At 38.1% G+C, this 19,899-nt stretch overlaps 1 protein-coding gene across 1 annotated transcript; it reads right to left on the bottom strand.

The window, feature by feature from the left end:
- Nucleotides 1-371: 371 nt before the first annotated feature.
- On the bottom strand, nt 372-19,896 carry KBTBD2 (kelch repeat and BTB domain containing 2). Its single transcript, XM_072412241.1, has 4 exons — nt 19,760-19,896; nt 7,235-7,743; nt 5,693-5,858; nt 372-3,483 (listed from the first exon to the last, which is right to left on the bottom strand). The coding sequence occupies exons 2-4, from the start codon at nt 7,402-7,404 to the stop codon at nt 1,951-1,953; spliced, it is 1,869 nt and encodes a 622-aa protein (XP_072268342.1). The 5' UTR covers nt 7,405-7,743; nt 19,760-19,896; the 3' UTR covers nt 372-1,950.
- Between the last annotated feature and the right edge of the window lie 3 nt (nt 19,897-19,899).

Here is a 19,899-nt window from a genome sequence, read left to right as displayed (position 1 = left end):
AACAATATATAATTTTTCTTCAATAATTACTTCTTGTCAATTGATATTTAATAAATTTTGGATTTTAACTGCATTTAATTGTGGTACATATACACACGTGAAAAAAAAAAACATTGGAGCCATTGTATACCTGTAATTTTGGGCTTTACTAATCATTTTGACATTTATTGTTATAAAAAAAACAAACTGCACATGAGAGGAATGCAGCGGTATAGACAAATCTTGCATCTGCCTTCTTTATGGAAGTGACAAAAATAAAAAATGATGGATTTTGTAAGTGATGGAAGACAACTCCGCCCACAAGAACTGTAAAAAAAACCTTCATTGATCTTTATAATTAAATGAGTCACAGTAAAATCCACAACACATCATTCACTTTAATTTGCTTTTTAATAAATTAATTTCATTCAAAATACAGTGCCAAAACATAATGCAGCTGAACATGCTAGTAGGGTTTGTCATGAAGCACCTGTGCTCATGTTAAGTTGGCGACGGTGCCCCTCTACTGCTAGTGGTTCCTGGGATTGATAGTAATGCCAGAGCAGTACAAGATACTGTACTCACTCTCTCATGCACTAGAGTGCCAAGTTATTTATTCCTGAACAGTTCTTTTCCCTTCCCCAGAAAAAAAAAAAAAAATATTTATATATAACTAGGGTATACCAATACACAATCACACTACAGTAAATGCTTGTTAAGTTAAAATGAAAAAAGACCCGGTAATTCAACAACAACAATGTACAAGTCAGGGAAGGGAAAAAAAAATAGATCAGCAGCAGGGTTTTTTGTGAATGAGCAGCCACCACAATTTTAGTAGGTGAATGCTCCATTTATTTAATCCCTTCACTGTTAAGACAGCAGTAAAGGGTTAAAGCTCCACAGGGACCCGTACTACGAGGGGCTGGCAAATGCGTTGGATGCCCAGTTACGCCAGAATGTACGTTACAAGGCCATACTGGAAGACCTGTATTCTACAACAGAATGGTACAGGTTTTTGCTAATTTTTTTTTTTTCTTTTTTTTTTTGACAACAGAAACACATGCTCCTTGTACAGCTTGACTGAACCTGCAGCCATTGTATTGACCTGTGTTATCAAATGAGATACTACATTTCCTGCAACAGGAAAGATATAGTTTAGCAAAAAATATATATATAATATAGATTACATGTTAAAGTGGGACTTTGGTGATACATCACTTTGTAAAAATAAAACCTGCAGGTTCTCTGCATATTTCCTCTACTGCTTCCAAGTCAAGCTTGCTGTGGGTTTCTAGACAAACATACATTTTTTGTTGTGTTTTTTTCAGCACTGAATAGTCCAAGGCTTGAGATATGTTTTCTGGAGATGATATCACACAACAAAGATTACACCTTTTTAGGAGTATATAGTATGCAAAAGAAAAAGCTATTTATACAGTAGTAAATATGAAGAGACAATCTTGAAGTTTAGAAAAGGAAAAGTCTCTTAAGTAAACACTTTATCCCTGGAGATACATATGTAAGAATCAGGTCACTGCAATTTTGTATGTATAATCCAGCACATCAATTGGATGAGGGAAAAGGAATACGGATAATGGAAGATATCCCAACAAAGCTTCTACACATAGAGTTCCATTATTTGCTTTGGGGTCACTTTTTTTCCTCCAATATGTATATGGGGGTGGGGGGACACCACAAGGATACATATGAATTGCTCTTGGTAAACCAAATGCTAAGGCTAGCATAATGAACAGTTTTCCATTAGCTGGTCAATTATTCTTGATAATGGAAGCATATCTCCCTATATAAATGCATTATAGGTTACAAATCTTAAGTAGGGCATAAAAATAAAGTTTGAAAAAATAAGCGATGCAAACATAATTTTCAGCCCACTTCCAAAACAGAATAGTTTTTTAAAAGCTCTCATTGAGGAAACAGGAATTCCATGCATACATGTAGATTCGTTTGCAGCTATACAGGGGGTAATGTAGCCATGTTTCCATCAAGCTCAAAGTCATCTGCACCATCTTGTGAGAAAACATGCGTTAAGGGTTTCCAAGGAGATACTTCTAGACATGAAGGGTATAACTTCCCAACAGTGCACCGGAACTCTTTCCCCAAATCCCAAAGGACGCGTTCAGAAATCTGCTGGCGCAGAAACCATTGATCCAGGTCCGTGTCATACTGATAAATGGCATACTTTGCTTTTTCATTCATATGAGTTTCTCTAATAAAGACACACAAGGAATTGGATATGACCACTGCTCGAACACAGGGATCAGCAAAGCGTTTGGCAGGTATACTGGCTGCCACATACCATTCATTCTTATGAACATCATATACTTCAACAGCTACAGATGAGCCATCCAAAGTGGTGGATGGGAGCCTCACACCAGAATTATTGTCCGTTTGCAGACCTCCGAGGTAGAATATTTTGCCATCAAAGGCTGCAGCAGAAGCAAAGCATCTACTAGTTTGTCTCTTGGCTACTTCTACCCAGATCCCAGAACGTGGAATGTAGCAGTATGTTATGTTATAAGCCATAACATAAATGCAGTCGTTGACAACTACTGCAACACTCCATGAAAATGCACATGGAAGAGGGCTCACCAAAGTCCACTCATCTTTCTCACAGTCATATCTTTCCACTGTTCTTCTGTTCAGTTCACCTCCTACGCTATCTCCGCCAATTGCATAGATGTAACCATCACACCATACCAGAGAAGGCTTAATTCGAACACATAACATAGGGGTCTTTGGAATCCAGGTATTCTGCTGTGCATCAAACCAGTAGAAACTATTCAGAGACCTGAAAGAAGCCTGCAGTTTTCCAGGTTTGCTGTGATTGCTTTTGGTTGTTTTTACAGGGACTTGTCCTCCAGCAATAAAAATATCATTATCAGGAGTCACCACAGTACCAACTTTATGTAGCTCAGAGGGTGGGTTGCAAAGCTTGTAAACTTTCTCTGCCTGAGGGCTGTAACAGATTGTGGAATAGCAACCAGGGTTTTCAAGAGCAGCTTCTATGATGATGATCATCTCTTCTTTTGTCATACCAAGCCTTGGTTTAAAGAACCTTGGCATGGATTTGTAAAGTCCTTGCACTACTACCGACTTGTCATTTGGTGGCAAACCTTGGAACCATTCCCGTTGAATAACCTCTGAAAGAGCATCTATGCGCAGATGGCTTAAAACAGTAGACAAGTACTGTGAGCGGGACACAGTGTTGTAATCTAACCAGGACATTGCTGCTTCTCTTACAGTCTCCTCTTTTTCCACGTTTAGATTGTCACTGCTCACAAGGTCTATCAAAAGCTCACTAGATAGCTGCATAAATGCTTCCTGGCGGTAGACTGTGGTGAACTTGTGCTCCACCATTCTTTTGGCGCACTGCTTCAATTCTTCACAGCTGAACAGGTCAGCGAAACTCATTAGCCGGACACAGTTTTTGGCATTGATTTTCTTAATTAAATACTCCCTACAGAGCTGCAACACATCTTCCACCTGTAAACAGAAAAAAAAAATCTTATTTTACCATTATAAGCAAAAAACAAGATAAAAAATGTTAACATTCGACACTGAAAAAAGGCAATCAAAACAATTGGAATAAAAGGATATGAAACAAAGTTTTCAACCTTATAAATTCAGTGTAATCCTCAAAACTAGACTAAAATTTAACAAACTACCACTTACCCATCATGAGCAAGCCTAATACCCAGAGTTGTGCCCCTGGTTTAAAAAAAATAAATAAATAAACACAAAGCCACAAACCAGTAATCACTACCTTTATTTGCAGGCTCTGGTCCAGCACTTCTCCCCCTCTCAAAATCTCACTTAGGGTAAGATTATCAACTGTGACGGGTAGTCTTTTAAACAAATCACCAGGTGCAAGTGACAGACTTGAGTCAGCAAGTTGATAAGTGGCTACTGTTTGAATAACACTTTTTTCTGCAGCCATTTTTCCTCTGACCAGTACATATGGTGTACAGGGTCCTGTGCAGTTAAGTCCTCACCACCCCTAACCAGATAAAATCGTGACACTAGAAAAACTCTACAGAATGGCAAAAAAAAATCTCAGCTTGTTTGCATTTATGTCTGAAATCGCAGAAGAGAAATGTAATGAAAAACAAATGATTGAAGGAATTAAACTGTGTGCGTGAAGCGTGTCTTTCTTTTAACCGAAAGACATCAATGCTGGAAACCTAAAGACGACCTAAAGACCCAAGATGCTAAAATTCTTCAAGATCAAGGATTATAGGACAAGTGTGACCAGTAACAGTGGTTGTAATATGTACGGGGTTACATTATTTTTTAATCTAGCAGGACCATGTCTCATTTACTTAGCCCATTGTTTCCCATTAGCCCATTGTATCCACTAGCTGTATATATGCAGAACTGTCTGACACTTCCAACAGCACAGCTCCTGGAAGAACAGGGATCAGCTACTCCGTGGTATGGGCTATACACATACCATATGAAAACCCATAAAACTGGCTTTAAAATATTTCAGTAGAGATGCTGCTATAAGCAAATAAAATAAAACTAATTCATGCAACTTTGGGGAAATTTTAAAAGGCTGTAACTTAAAATATGGAACTTGGCTAAATTCTGGCATAATTTCAATTTGCCATTGCACCAATTACTGGGGAAAAAAATAAAATTACAGTCAAAATCAAAAGATGTGCTGACTTAACAAGGGATGACATTCCTAATTTCTTTTAATGTTACAATATACTGTGCTGACACAGATGTATAAGAACAGGACCTAATTAAAATTAAAGTTATAAAAAAGTTGGCTGTTGGATTTATAGGTGTCGGTAAAGAGGGACACGAAAATGTACAAGAATGAATATCAACCAATATTACTGTTTTAGAAAAAATAAGTTTTACGTTTCTAGAATTGGTGTATGGTAATGTGGCAAAAACTATTAGATGTGATTCAACTGGCATAATTCTCAATGTAATGAGTTACTTATTTAGTCTATTTACATGTTGACCAAAAAAACAAAAAACAACTTTATTTTTCCTATTCCTGTGATGTAACAAACCCTCTAAAGGCAGGATGAACAATACACTACTTCCTGAGTCAGCTCATAGTTATTGAAGGTAATTTCATTTTTCTGGTGCAGCTCTATAGCTTATGTCACCTCCGTATCTCCAGCCTTATCACTTGGACAATAAATCGGCATCACCAAGGTCAACGAGTGACTTGTTAGAGGGTGCGGGTCAATAATATCCATTTAAAATGTCGAAGAGATCATTCAAATCCTTATGTCAGCGTTAAGGGGCTTTTGTTGGCTTCATAACAGGTTTGTATTTCTTTACAGTCTATGGGAATGCAAACCTTGTAGAAAGCACATCAAAGAAGCTCAATGACAGGTAAATGCATCTATTGAATTCTAAAAATTATCTTTGAAGCATTAAAAACAGATACCAATCGAAATAAGGGCAAATGATTGATCAGACTGAAGGTAGTGACAAAGGAAGCTACAGAACTAAACCAAGAAAATGAAATGCCAAACTACTGGCAAAAAGTATCTTATCTGTCTAGCTGTGCAGTACAAGAGGTGTTAGACCAGAATTATACATTCCTTGACAGGTTAAAAAAAAAAAAAAAGAAAAAGGAAACATTTGCATTTAAATGTTTCCCTGAAATTTTATGAATTTTACTACTTCAGTTTTTTAACAAAAACAGGATTTTAGGACATTTTACCTGTAAAAAGCATGCGGTTTCATACAGCTGTTCAACAGTGCTTTCATTTATTGCCAAGTTACCCGTGTATGCGTATGTGATAATGATCTGCAAAGAAGCTGAATCCACATTCCTAAGATGGACATGCGTTTGTTTACTTTCACTAAGACCACTCATAAACATTGCCCTGCAAGGAAATTAAGAGAAAAATCAAGTTAAAAATAAAATTAAAAAAGAAAAAACACAGAAGAAAATGGTTCAAATGGGCATTAAGCCTAACAGATTATTAGGCAGTACAAAAGCTCGTAAAACATTTGTTTGAACCCAAAATTTCACCAAAAACCCATAGGGCCTCAGTGGATTGATAATCTTACATACCAAATACATAGTGACCAAGTCCCAGCAGCTACATTGTATTTAATAACCTGCCCCAAGATAGTGCACAATAGAAAGCAAAAAAAATAAATTCACTACTCTCACTTTTATAAATTTTCTATTTATATCAAAATGTATATACAATTGTACACAAACTAATAAATTACACTCAGATAAGCTTAACAGAACCAAAGTAATGAATAGCATTTATACCTGCACAAGACATAAAAATTCTGGAAGCATGAAAACAGAAGACCATAATACTTTATGTTGTCTTGGTCAGGACTGGCTATATAAGGTCATTAAAAAATAAAATCATACTCATTGCATTAAAAAAAAAAAGAAAGCCTGCACAACCCCCCCCCCCCATTGGTTATCCTGTGTAGGATATAGTCTATCCATCAAACCTGCTCTTATTGCAGGTGTTTCCAGTTTGTCAGTCCAACTTTAGGCTACTATTAAATTCACCTTTTTACCCCACTCTTGCAGGTGACTTCTTAAGCTATTTCTATCTTTTTGATATCATTACGAGTAATTGTAAGGGAGGATGGGGTGGGTCAATCCACAACCTGGAGCAGCCTCTCTCAAAATATTTTAACATGGGGAACCCTTGAAATAAGTTTCAGGAACCCCCACTATAATTACTATCAACATCTCACAGTATATTAGCGTGGTGGTCAGTGGGAAGAATGCCTCTTACAATGCTGGCCAGTGGGGAGGATATCACCCGAAAAGATAGTCAAAAAGATCATTGGTCTCAGTTAAACGGACCTCAAATTCCTTGTTGCTCAAGGAACCCCTAGAAACATTTGGGGGGACCCCAGCGTCTCAACTTTTCTATGCTTAAAAAACATTGACCTAAAGCATCAGGCAGAGAAGGTGAGCTGTGACTGAGCAAGGAACAAGTATTTCTGGAGGAACTTCAGTGCACCCCAGTGTTGAGCTTTGAAGAGCAGTAAGAGTCACTTTAATTTACTTTGTAATCTACTAAAATTTATGACAAGATAAAAGCACTATGAAAACCAATACAAATAAGATTTATAATGTTTTTTTTTTCCTAAACCTGCTCCACTATAAGAAAATTAGCATTTTATTCTATGTTTGTGGTTTAAACTCAATAATAATTGTAATTTTGAGGTTTAAAAATGCTTCTTTACATTCAAATGCCACTAAAAAGTTTTCACTTACCTGAAATAAGAGCTGCATGTTGCAAGAACCATTTTGTGACATGGAAATTCAGTGCCCTCAACAATTAATACTATGTCCGTTAGCAGCTGCTGCTCATAGAACAGTTTCAGCTGCTCCAGTAGAGAAACTGCATATTCAGTATTGATCTGCCGTTCGACCTGGCCAGACATGATTGCATTCCATTAATGTATACAGAGATCCAAAGGCAAAACAATGATTTGTTATGTAAGGAGAAAAAAATAAAAAATAAAAAATTCAATACTACTGAGGTGTCGGCTCAAAAATGTCAAAATCAGTTCCACGTAATAGCTTCTAATGAGTTAGCAGCACTATCCACAATAAGGCCGAAAAACATTAATCCAAAATATTTCAGATGCCATCTTCTAAAGATGCAAGAGTAAAATCCAGTGCCAGTTTAAAAAGAACTACTTTAGAGATTAGGTTGTACTTGATGTAAAGTTATCCACAACATTTTTATCCAAGTTGGATAAAGTTGTTTATTACTGCACCTAGAAGAAAAGAAAAAAAAAGAAATTAGAAAATCAAAGTATTCATTTAGTCTATGTGCCTCCATGGACTAGCCCATATCTACATACTACTTAAAAACCATTTGCTGTTGTGCTTACCATGCCTACTGGAACTACCAACCTAACTCTGAATATGTTCATAAATGGGGCATTCACTCTCACACGGGCTGTGTGTGAAATACAATGCATCTACTCGCCTTGAAGAACCTTTCGTCTATAACCTATACAAAAAAATATTTAATGTTTACTCAAGCACTAAACATCTGTCAAGACTTTAGCTTTTATTAGTAGAATCCAAAGGCCTAATTTGGATGACAGGAGGACAAGTGGTAAATGACAGCGTGAAGGAGTGCAGTTAGGCAGCCATTCAGAATCTAACATTATCTTTAGCCCTGGCTAAAGCTGGGCTCATACCACCATTGGAAACACACACTGACAGGCCTATTTGAAACAGCATGGGAATGTGTATTACAACACACACAGAGAAGTAGTAAAATGAAAATGCAGAAGTGTAAACCTAGTCCTAAATCTCATTTACGAATGCATTCATGCTAATTTACATTTCCAAACATGCGTTACAGTCCAAACCCGCCAGGGAGGGAAAAATAAAAACACGAGATAAAGAGTGGCTGAATTTCTCCTCTTGTGTTTTTATACAACATAGAACTGAGATCTTACAAAGAAGAAAACCCTGACAATGATGAATTCTAAAAAGACATTAAAATAGAACATATTCAACTTCAATTTACCTGAATTATTATGGCTTTGTTTATACTTTAAAGATACAATCACTAACAAATCAAAAAACCTGACGGGTAGAAGGTGCAGACGCAGAAAGGCTTGTACATAGCTGTAGCAATGACTTCCTGTATAATTCATTTCAAAAAATCAGTTTAGTAAACTGTTAATGAGCTCAAACTTCCATATCCACCTTATCCTACCATTTTTATGACAATTCAGGTAGTGGATGGGCTTTCGGTATCCTCACAATCCAGAACTGCTATTCCTGCATGAGTACAGGATGACAGCAAAGTCCATGTGACCAATAAGGAACCAAAATAAAGAGGCTTTGGGGACCAGTAACATGCAGAGAAGGGTTAAGGTAAGTAAAGGTCACTCTAGAAGAAAGTGCGCATTTAACCCTTAACTGCAAGGGCAGATTTACATTTTCCCCATAGTTCAGCTTAAAAACTGTATTTATCACTCATACCATACAAAGCAGAGCTGTGGCTCTAAGTGGTATAAACCCTGACATATGACACCATCTTTGTATAGCATAGACATGGCACAGTGTCCTTAAAAGACCGCATGGATCACACCATCCTTCTATAGCATAGACATGGCTCTGTGTCCTTAAACAGCCCCTAACGTCATGCTGCACGGAGAGAGATGAAGCTTTTAACAGAATAAAACAATCCATTGAAATGTCAGAAAGGAGACCTAATGCAGGATCTCCACTCCCACACACACACTCATTTACTTCCTAGCTACATATAAAAAAACAACTGTGTGGCTACACAGGGCCCAGCAGCCCCCTTTAAAGCTTTCACCATGTTTTATATAGGTATATTTGGTTTCAGTCACTTCCAAAAAACATTAAATGCACACGATTCATCAAAAAAAAAAAAAAACATACAAAATAAATCAGAAAGGTCAGCAAAGTGTGCAGTGACCCAGGTCAAGTATCCTTCCTAAAAATATCGCTAAATATCCAATTGGTTACGAGACAGGCAATAAAAATTAATCTCTTTAAAAAAGTACAATTTCTTTTTCTTTTTTGATTTTGGGACTGTGTACCTTAATTAGCGTCCCAATTCTTACACTGGAGATCAGGCTATTTTACTTTACCACCCATACTAAATGATTAGTGTGAAATTTGATCACTCCAATCCATGCATTCCTCTCCTGGGTTTATGTGTCCTGTACATATCTGTGGGATTAAAGTAGGTGTCACCCCTCAGGATACAATGTAATTAAAGATCGCCTCTTGTCTACTAAGCATACCAGGGGCCTTAAAATGTTGTTTTGCCACAGTATCTCTTTCATTCATTGATAAACAACCAACTATGAAAATAATGTTTAACCCTTTTACTGCTGGGGACACTCTTAGCAAAAATTCGATTTTTTGAGAAGCTTTATATAGTAGAAATTTTTTTTTGTACAAAATATAATTCCCATTTATTTAATAAAATAAAGATGAGGTTGTGTGAAGTACCAAATACTTTAGAAATCATGAAAATTGGTTGGGTCTATAAAATAGGAAAACAAAATGTCCATAGACAAGGTTTTGAAAGCAGAACTCCAAAAAGTTCGACTTTTAGCAATCCACAATGCAGGTCATTATCTCAGACAAGCACAGGCGAGGTCCCTTTTGCAACAATTCCTCCAGGTATCTGACAAAAAGCTAAACTGTGCATGCATTACGTCATGGGTTATGCCATCCTTGCCAGGCCAATCAAAGGGGCCATAGATCGATTATGACCAGACAATTATCAAACACTTGAGATAGGGTATCTAAAAGTGCAAGTACTTAAAGCAGACCTAAAGCCAAAATTTTCAATTTACATAAAAGGATAGTCAACCCTATACAAAGGTAAAAATTACTTTAAAAAAAAAAAAAAAAAAAAAAGGGTGTAGCACCTTCCTCTTTCTGTCTTGATTGACACAGCGAATGGGAGGTCAGAGCCTCCCGTGATACTAACGTCATGCATCCCAGGAAGGCTCCTGGCTGCTCCTTCTGTGCATACCCGATCACCGCCATGTGCAAAAGAAGCCCTTTCTTTAATGGGAGAACAAAATTGCTGATTTCATGAATGGGCAGTAAGATCGGCAATCTTTTTCCCCATCTATGTCACCCGATCCTGTGCCTGCGCAGTGCAAGATCAAGCAGCGTACGAAGAAGAACCCGGAAGACGAGTGAAGATGACAATACCCAGCGCTTGCTCTGCGCCAGGCCGAAGAAGGATACCAGGATGACGTGGACCCAAACAAAAAAACCTCCTCCTGATCTGATTTTTTTAGTTTAGGTCTGCTTTAAGCCCCGTACATAGCACCAACCACTCGTCTGTCTAGTTCCTGATTATGTGTCAAATGATTCCAGTTAAAAAAGCCATGACCATGCAAATTTATTGACTGCAATGGTCAGGAAGTGAATCAATATACCTGTCTATATAGTACTTTTACATTGCCAAGACCCATGTCAATTTCCTTTACAAACAGTGACTACAAATGAAAAACAGAAGATTAGACTATTGGCCAAAAATCTTTCCTAATGTACTGGAAACATTTAAACTACAAATATTATTCCAACAATAGAGCTTGATACACTGCCTCTAAAAGACCCGATTACTACAACCGATGCTAAAGCCAGCAACATCTCATGATTCAGTTAAGCTAAAGAAGGAAGGCCTTAAGTTGGGAACAGACAGGCAGTGGTCGCATCCGAAACAGGATGAAAACATCTGCTAATCCTCCAACCAGTCTTTGCAGGGACCACTCATGTTAGGCATAAGGATACAGCCCTTCCTCTTCTCCATAGGAAAGAAAACTGTCAGTATCCATTTGCACACAGATTGTCTAACAAGTTTGAAACTCTATGCTCTATTTTAAGTGCCTGAAACAATCAATGTTATTATTGTTTAACATGTGCCCTAAACCTTGGCAAATAGTCATAAGTAATGCCATCGATGTGTGGATGGCACCATTGTAAATATCTAATGCAGATGTAAAGATCACAGCACATCATATGCTCACCAAGACAGACAATTTTTTTTTTAATTTGTTGCAAATGATGCCTATAAAATGAAAGCTCAACAAGCATATGACATGCTGATAACCTTTACACCTACTAAGATATTTACATCAGCACCATCCATTTCTGACCGCGACAGTACATTTATGTAAAGAAGGGAACCATATATTTTGACCTCTACCAATGAGGTAGACACAACCTTTGACAATTTAGAAAATACATAGGAAAAGATGCCTTCATTGCTAGAGAATTCAGTGATGCTTTCAACCAAGCACCCCAGAAAACGGAGGATTTGTTGTCCCAGCAGTCACTGCCATCACCCATTTACCTATAGTTGGGAGGAGGCAACTACAGTCAACATAACAGTAAGCCTGCCAATGAATGGTGGTCACAATTGGAGCTCCTTTCTTTGTTCACAATCACTAAGCGCTTTAGAACATGCTTAGTGACTGACAGGTTACATACATTACATTAATGTATACATCACATACCAAAAAACAAAAAAAAAAAGGTTTGGTTATAAACTGCAGACTTATATTCTATTTTATCTAGCTGCAGTGATACTACTGAGCAAAGTAAATAACCATTTGTCTGGGGAAGGGGGGTTAATAAGTTTGTATGAAGCAAAAAAATAGTTTTTACTTTACATAAAGGGGTAGACAGAAGTTGTTTTTTTGAAGTGCAAAAAAAAAAAAAAAAAAAAAAAAAAGCAGCACCGCACCCTTGATCGCCACAACGATAAAGACTTGGGAGGGCAGCAGCTCCCGGCATACCTACATCATGCGTCCCAGGAGGCTCTTGGCTGCTCCTTCTGTGAATGCCCTAAATCTCGAGCATGCGCAGAAGGAGCTCTTTCTTCAATAGAAAAAAAAATTGCCGATCTCACGCATGTGCAGTGAGATCTGACATTTTTTCTCCAATCTACGTCACCAAACTCGCACCTGCGAAATTGGGTGACCCAGGAAGAAGAAGGAAAAAGATGTATGTGCCAGGCGGAAGACAAAATACCAAGACGACATGGGACCCAATGGAAGAAACCTCCCGACGGATAGACTAATCTGCGTGATTAAGAGTGTTTTTCTTTTCTTAAGGTTTACATTAAACACATCACGGAATTGTAAAAACATGTCTGGTAAGGATAAAAGGGTGGGATTAGTATGCTGGCATTGAATTAGGTAAAACTATTACTTGCTGACCATTTTCGGTTTCAGTAATGACCCAGGATATACAGATTAGAAACTTAGGAATGCTCCTTAAAATTACACCCCACTTTGAGACACTTGCAGGACAGGTGTCAATATCCTGGGAAAGCCAAGTGCACTGTGCATGTTTCATTGATATTTTGGATGCTCAGTTTTTACCAAGATCCTGCTGAGGAAGAGCTGCAAAAAAAAAAAAAAAAAAAATACCTGTCTTTATAAATATCAACTAAAAATCAAAAGTGTAAGTAAATTAAAATTTTGTAACCAAGAAGACATATGGAGAGGAACATTGTCAGTAAGTAGGTCAGTAAGTTGCAAAGGTGGCTACATAAATGCAACTGTGATGGTAGCACCAACTGAATCAAATATGTAATTACCCTAAAATAAATGTGAATTCCCTGATTTATAATGCATACTTTTCGGAGACCAATGTCACTCCAATGAATAGTTTTAGCTGTACTATATCCATTCAAAGAAGGTGGTCTGCTTATATTAGGACATACCTATGTGGGCATTTTGTTACATGTTACCTTTCAATTGTAAAAGTGTGGTGAATTCAGACTTTTATAACTGACCTTCTTTTTGATAATTATCAAAAATGCCCAAAGTTGAGTTGTTGAGATGAAATGTCTATTAAGTTTACAGGAAAGATGCAGTTTCCAGCAACTAAATGATCAGTCCAACTCTAAATCAGTTATCAAATATTGTTATCCACCACAATCATAGTTTTTAAAATAACAAACTTTGGGTGTAAAAGCATTGACAGTATTCAGAAAATATCTTCGTTGAACCCCCGGCACTACAAACATAACTGGATTTATTGTGTTCTACTTCCATTTTCCTGAAAACCAAAGTCCCCAATTCATCATATATTGTAGGAGGTCACATCCCAACCTCCCTCTTCTCCTGGCCATTCACAAATCACACAGCCCTAAGCTTCTATTGTGAATGGCCAGGACAAAAGTATGTACAGTTAGGTCCATAAATATTTTAAAAAGAGACAACTTTTTTCTAATTTTGGTTCTGTACATTACCACAATAAATTTTAAACTAAACAACTCAGATGTAGTTGAACTGCAGACTTTCAGCTTTAATTCAGTGGGTTGAACAAAAACATTGGATAAAAATGTGAGGAACTAAAGCTTTTTTTTTTTTTTTTTTAACACAATCACTTCATTTCAGGGGCTCAAACGTAATTGGACATTTGACTCAAAGGCTATTTCATGGACTGGTGTGGGCAATTCCTTTGTTATTTCATTATCAATTAAGCAGATAAAAGGCCTGGAGTTCATTTTGGGGGGGTACTTGTATGTGGAAGATTCAGACAACATGAGGTGAAAGGAGCTCTCCATGCAGGTGAAACAAGCCATCCTTAAGCTGCAAAAACAGAAAAAACCCATCCGAGAAATTGCTACAATATTAGGAGTGGCAAAATCTACAGTTTGGTACATCATGAGAAATAAACAAAGCACTGGGGAACTCAGCAACACCAAAAGACCTGGAAGTCCACGAAGACAACAGTGGTGGTCGGTCGCAGAATAATTTCCATGGTGAAGAGAAACCCCTTCACAACAGCCAACCAAGTGAACAACACTCTCCAGGAGGTAAGCGTATCTATATCCAAGTCTACCATAAAGAGAAGACTGCATGAAAGTAAATACAGAGGGTGCACTGCAAGGTGCAAGCCACTCATAAGCCTCAAGAATAGAAAGGCTAGATTTGACTTTGCTCAAAAACATTTAAAAAAGCCAGCACAGTTCTGGGAAAACATTCTTAGGACAGATGAAACCAAGATCAACCTTTACCAGGATGATAGCAAGAAAAAAGTATGTAGAAGGCGTGAAACAGCTCATGATCCAAAGCATACCACATCATCCGTAAAACATGGCGGAGGCAGTGTGATGGCTTGGGCGTGCATGGCTGCCAGTGGCACTGGGACACTAGTGTTTATCAATGACAGGACAGAAGCAGCCGAATGAATTCTGAGGTGTTCAGAGACATACTGTCTGCTCAAATCCAGCTAAATGCAGTCACATTGATTGGGAGGCGTTTTATAATACAGATGGACAATGACCCAAAACATACAGCCAAAGAAACCCAGGAGTTTATTAAAGTAGAGAAGTGGAATATTCTTAAATGGTCAAATCAGTCACCTGATCTGAACCCAATTGAGCATGCATTTCACTTGTTGAAGACTAAACTTCGGACAGAAAGACTACAGGCTGTCATTGCCAGCAAAGGGTTTTCAACCAAGTATTAGAAATGAACATTTTATTTTCAGCTTTTTAATTTGTCCAATTACTTTTGAGCCCCTGAAAAGAAGTGACTGTGTAAAAAAAGGCTTTAGTTCCTCACATTTTTATGCAATCTTTTTGTTCCAACCGTTGTATTAAAGCTGAAAGTTGTTTCATTTTAAATTGATTAATTATGTACAAAACTAAAATTAAAAAAATGTCCAAATATTTATGGACCTAACTGTATGTGCTTCAACACAGAGAGGAAGGATATCCCATCTTTCCAAGACAAAATGCTAAAACAAGGTTGTTGCTTTTGGGGGGGGGACCAAGATATTTTTTGAATTATGGAAACACTCTTACATCAAATATTTGTTGTGTTGTATTAAAACCTATAATTGTAGTGGGTAACGATACTTTACAACTGATATCAGGCTGGACAGATCTTAAAGCCAACAAACACATTGGGCATTTAATCCCCACAAATCAACAGACATTACTAAAGAGTTACATAATAAGGGGTCAGTTTTGAGTACTGAACTTTCCACATACACCTGAAAGGCAACACAACATGAAACACCCACGTTTATTTCTTGATATAAGCAAACAGTCTTTTAAAAGTGGAAACGTTCAATCTAAAACTATTAAAAGTGGAACTGCTCTGCCTTCTTTAAGCTCATTTACAAGCCCGATTAGTTTATGTAGCTTTTATGTAGCTGCCTTTGGGACCAACTCCTCTGCTAAATCAATGTAAAAAAACAAAAAGTCAGACTTTTATTCATCTCTATTACATCAGAAGAATATTTCACATATGTTACATTTGGGGATATTTATCCATTACTTCTCATTCTAGAGGCCATCTGTTTGTCAAACAGTACAATCAGTATTCTTGTTGTACATCCGCTAAAAACATACAAAGGATAAGCCAGGTAACACAGAGGGTAAAGAACAAGTCACCAATATTGCCTTGTTGACCATGTATTGTTCCACACTGTGTGTCGGAGTGGAGGCAGCCATCTACATAAAGGTGGGACTTACTCAAGTTGCAAGGGTGACAAAGGCTCAAGGAATTTGGCAAACAAAGTCTTGAGTAAAGTCTGGTTTGCTTAAATGACCCCATTTCCTGAAAAGAAAATTGTTCTTATATTGTTTTGAATAGATCATGGAAGGATCGAAAGCATTGTTGGATTTTATTGCTGTTTAGGGCAACCATGTGTAAGCTATCCTTGCATTTCCTGTCTCCAGAGACACCACAGTATCTGGAAAACTTGCTAAGCGGACAGACCTAAATTTTGTTTTTTGTGGTCACAGGGTTGCGTTTTAATACTATATAATGTGTATTCACTTAGTGCAGTTTTTGACAAGATTATGTCATTAGCGTTTGTTATAATTTGCAACATATGTTTAAACACTTGTGTGTCATTTGTCGTTGAGATGCCCCGATGAAGAGGGTCCGGTGAGACCCCCATAGGCAAACTGACCTAGAATATATTGTGCATCTGACTCTGCAATTCATTATACATTACAGAATTTTTATGAGCAGCCTTCTAATTCAATGTTTCTCAACCATGGATTCTCCAGAGGTTACTAGGTGTTCCTTGGGCAATGAGCAATTTGTGCCTCTCAGGTCAGTTTACCCGACAGCAAAGATCTGCAGCTCTATACAAGCTGTGATTAGTCACCAACTGCCTATCTATCCCCATGAGTTGTGCAAGAGAAATGACTGCGGCACCAAAGGAAAAAATGACTCAAGTGATGGACTAGAACAAGTTTTGGTTAGTAATTATGGATACTGAGAAGTTGAGCTTAAACATCTCATATATTGGCCATTTTAAATTGAGTGTTAACTAGGTGTCAATGGCTTTAAAACCAATGAGTTCTGCGGGGCTGCGGACAACAATGACAAACGGACCATTCAAATGAGCTTTTGGATCTGTAATTTTCAGAGGACTCTGATATCCCATTTGATATATATTGAAGTGTCAACATTATTAAGATTCAGAGGAGATTTTAAACAAAACGATGACCATGCAATATGGACTTAAGGCCTGAAGTAGCTTCCCTACAAACCCCTTTACTTTTTAACTCTGGAGTTCCAGAATATCTTGCTTTGAAAGTGAGGCAGAAAAACTTCTCTGATCAAAGTCCAATTACCTGGCGGGGAGCAGCTAGAATGAGTAAAAAGCCACTGTTAAAGATGTGAAAACACTGCCATGACAAATGAGTGACTATTACCTGTGCTCATATTCCCAGTGTTTGTTTTTTCAACATCCCTCTGTTCTTGTTGGTTTTTTTCTCTTGCAGAAATTAGCATAAAACTAAACTACATATCAAAAGCAAAACAGCAAAAAATGTAGAAATTGAAACAACCAACAACACAAATGGTCAAACCCATTACTTGCAGCAGAAGAAATGATATAAGTATCTATCTGTCAGTCACAGCTGACCATCTTAAAGGAAAACATAATTCTTGCATTGTTTTCTTTTCATTCCCACCCTTCAGTGTTCTCCCCAGCCCCTTTTACCTGGGCGCACCACCCGGCACTTTTCAGTAACCACCTGTGGGTCACAATACAGGGACTGCCACCTGCCTACAATTTCTTACCAACCAGCCTAAAATAATTTCTGGGTTAAGCACTGCATTGAATATTATTCCACTATTAGTCATAATCCACATTTCTGTATTTTTATATTCTATTTTATCACAGATGATATCCCAACTTATTTCCTAAGTAGTAGATGAACAGCACATGTCAGGGTGAAACTGCACACAATTATCTTCTAGGTGACCAATAAGTCCTACATTTTAAAGCTATATACACACATCAGATGATTGTCATTCGAGACGAGTGGCTTCGATCATCTCAGGGTGAAAGTCTAGCATGAGCACAGTGGTCCTCTGCCATGGCAGATTGATAAACAACTATTTGGTAACAACTGCAGAGCTTTTCTATGAAGGAGAGCACAGTGATGCATGTACAACACTTTGCTGCTCATTGGCTATTGGAAACTGTCAATGGCAGAAATCTGACATCACTGTGGGGTTTAAGACTAAAGCGACACAAGCAATAATCACTACCCAGGGTGATTAATTGGGGTTTGCTTTACACCACCCCTAAAAATCCCTTACCACAAACTATGTAAAAAAAAACAATCACATTAATAAAGTATTTCTAAAGGGATTTTCTAATAGTCACAAGCATTATTTTTATTATATGTAAATTATATATTATTTTCTGCATCTAAAATGTGCACCAGGAACCCAGAATTAGATCTGTACCATGGCAGCTGTATGATATACCTTGTCTAATAAAATTGTTTTATATAGAGAGGTGAAGGGGTAGAACCCGACTCTTGATGGAGATTTATCTTTTAAACCATTACAACTAGAAAAAGTCAACATTATGAGTAGTTGCCAAAATATTGGGCTCTATTTATAAAACAGGGTATCTGACATTTCCTCAGTGGGAATCTTCCAGGTCCATGTATTTCAATGGCAGTAACTGATTCATGTGAGTGAATGTTTGGGGGAATGTCATTTCCCATTTCAGTGCTCAACCCAGAAATTTATTTGAAGAAATTGTAGGCGGGTGGTGGCCCCTGTATTGTGACTCAACTCTTCAGTAACCATCCAAAAACAGCCAGGTGGTTACTGAAAAGTGCCGGGTGGTGCACCCAGCTAAAAGGAGCTGGGGAGAACACTGCATTTTATAAATAGAGCCCATTCTAATGACAACTAAGGGTGTATTTACCTCACCGTGGAGCATTTAACTTCCTGTTGAGTTTACAGGACGGGAAATGAATAAAAATGTCCATAATTGGACACAAAGCAATCTTAAAAATATTAAACCTGGCAGCAGCTTGGAAGTATGGATTTAATACTTGAAGCGTGAGAGAAGTAAACACCCTGAGCCGTTTTTTTCTTTTGTCTCCTGGCTAGGGAGATCTTTTTTTTGTCATGGTCATCAAAGTCAATAGTACTAAGGGAGGAAAACCAAAAGGTTTTGAGTGGCCACCAGAACAGAAGAAGCAGGGGAATCTTCTAATGGAGACATTAGTTCTGTTGACAACTAAGAAGATAAGAGAGATGTTCTCCCTTTCGTTTGGGAGACTTCAATGGCATACAAACTCACCCAATCACCAACACTGCCCCCTACTGACTTTGCGCTCACATCTTACCCCACCATGAATGACAACCATGTCACCAAACCCACTTCCTGTGCCCTAGGCTGTCATGGCCACACCCACCATAAATGACAGGAGAATGGCGCAGGGTACAGTGGTGATGTAACCTCATATAAAATGTTTTCTGCACCATTCAGGCCCACCCACCACTAACGCAAAAGAGAATGGAGCCCTGAAAGTCCAGTGACTGGTCTGATAATTGGAGGTATATACATATAAAGCAAGTAAAACAAAAATGGGTGGTAACGGGGTAAAGGGGATTATTTTTATTTTATAAAAATAGATTTTGTTTTTTAAAAATGGACATAACACATTGCGGATATACTGATGGGGCCACTTTTGACCTCATAGCTCGCCCTCCCTCCTATAGGAATAATATAAACCCAATATGTAGGAATATTTCATGATTCCCCCTAGCCCAGGTGATGAGGTGCTGGCTGACTCGTGTATTGGCCCCACAATGACAGATCTGAACACACAGGGCAGTGCCACAATTGTATGCGGCTCCTAACTTCATCATATCCAGTGTGATACCAGGCGAATAATCCCTGCTTCATATAACACGGCGACATTCACCAAAGGCCACAAGCGACACATTCACACAGGGCGGGGAGGATGGTACTCACCGGGTGTTTGCGGCGTTGGTCAGACTCGGTCTCACACTTCCTTTCCCCCCTCTCAGCAGTCTCTTTTCCAGCCTCTTTCCCTTCTTCCTTCCGGGTGTGACCTCGCTTTGCCGTTGTTGCCACCGCCGCCCCCTTCAACC

Source organism: Pyxicephalus adspersus, chromosome 5 (genome assembly GCF_032062135.1).
Source record: "Pyxicephalus adspersus chromosome 5, UCB_Pads_2.0, whole genome shotgun sequence".
Taxonomy (NCBI): domain Eukaryota; kingdom Metazoa; phylum Chordata; class Amphibia; order Anura; family Pyxicephalidae; genus Pyxicephalus; species Pyxicephalus adspersus.
Note: the sequence above shows the minus strand (reverse complement) of the source record. Positions and strands in the feature narration are given on the sequence as shown.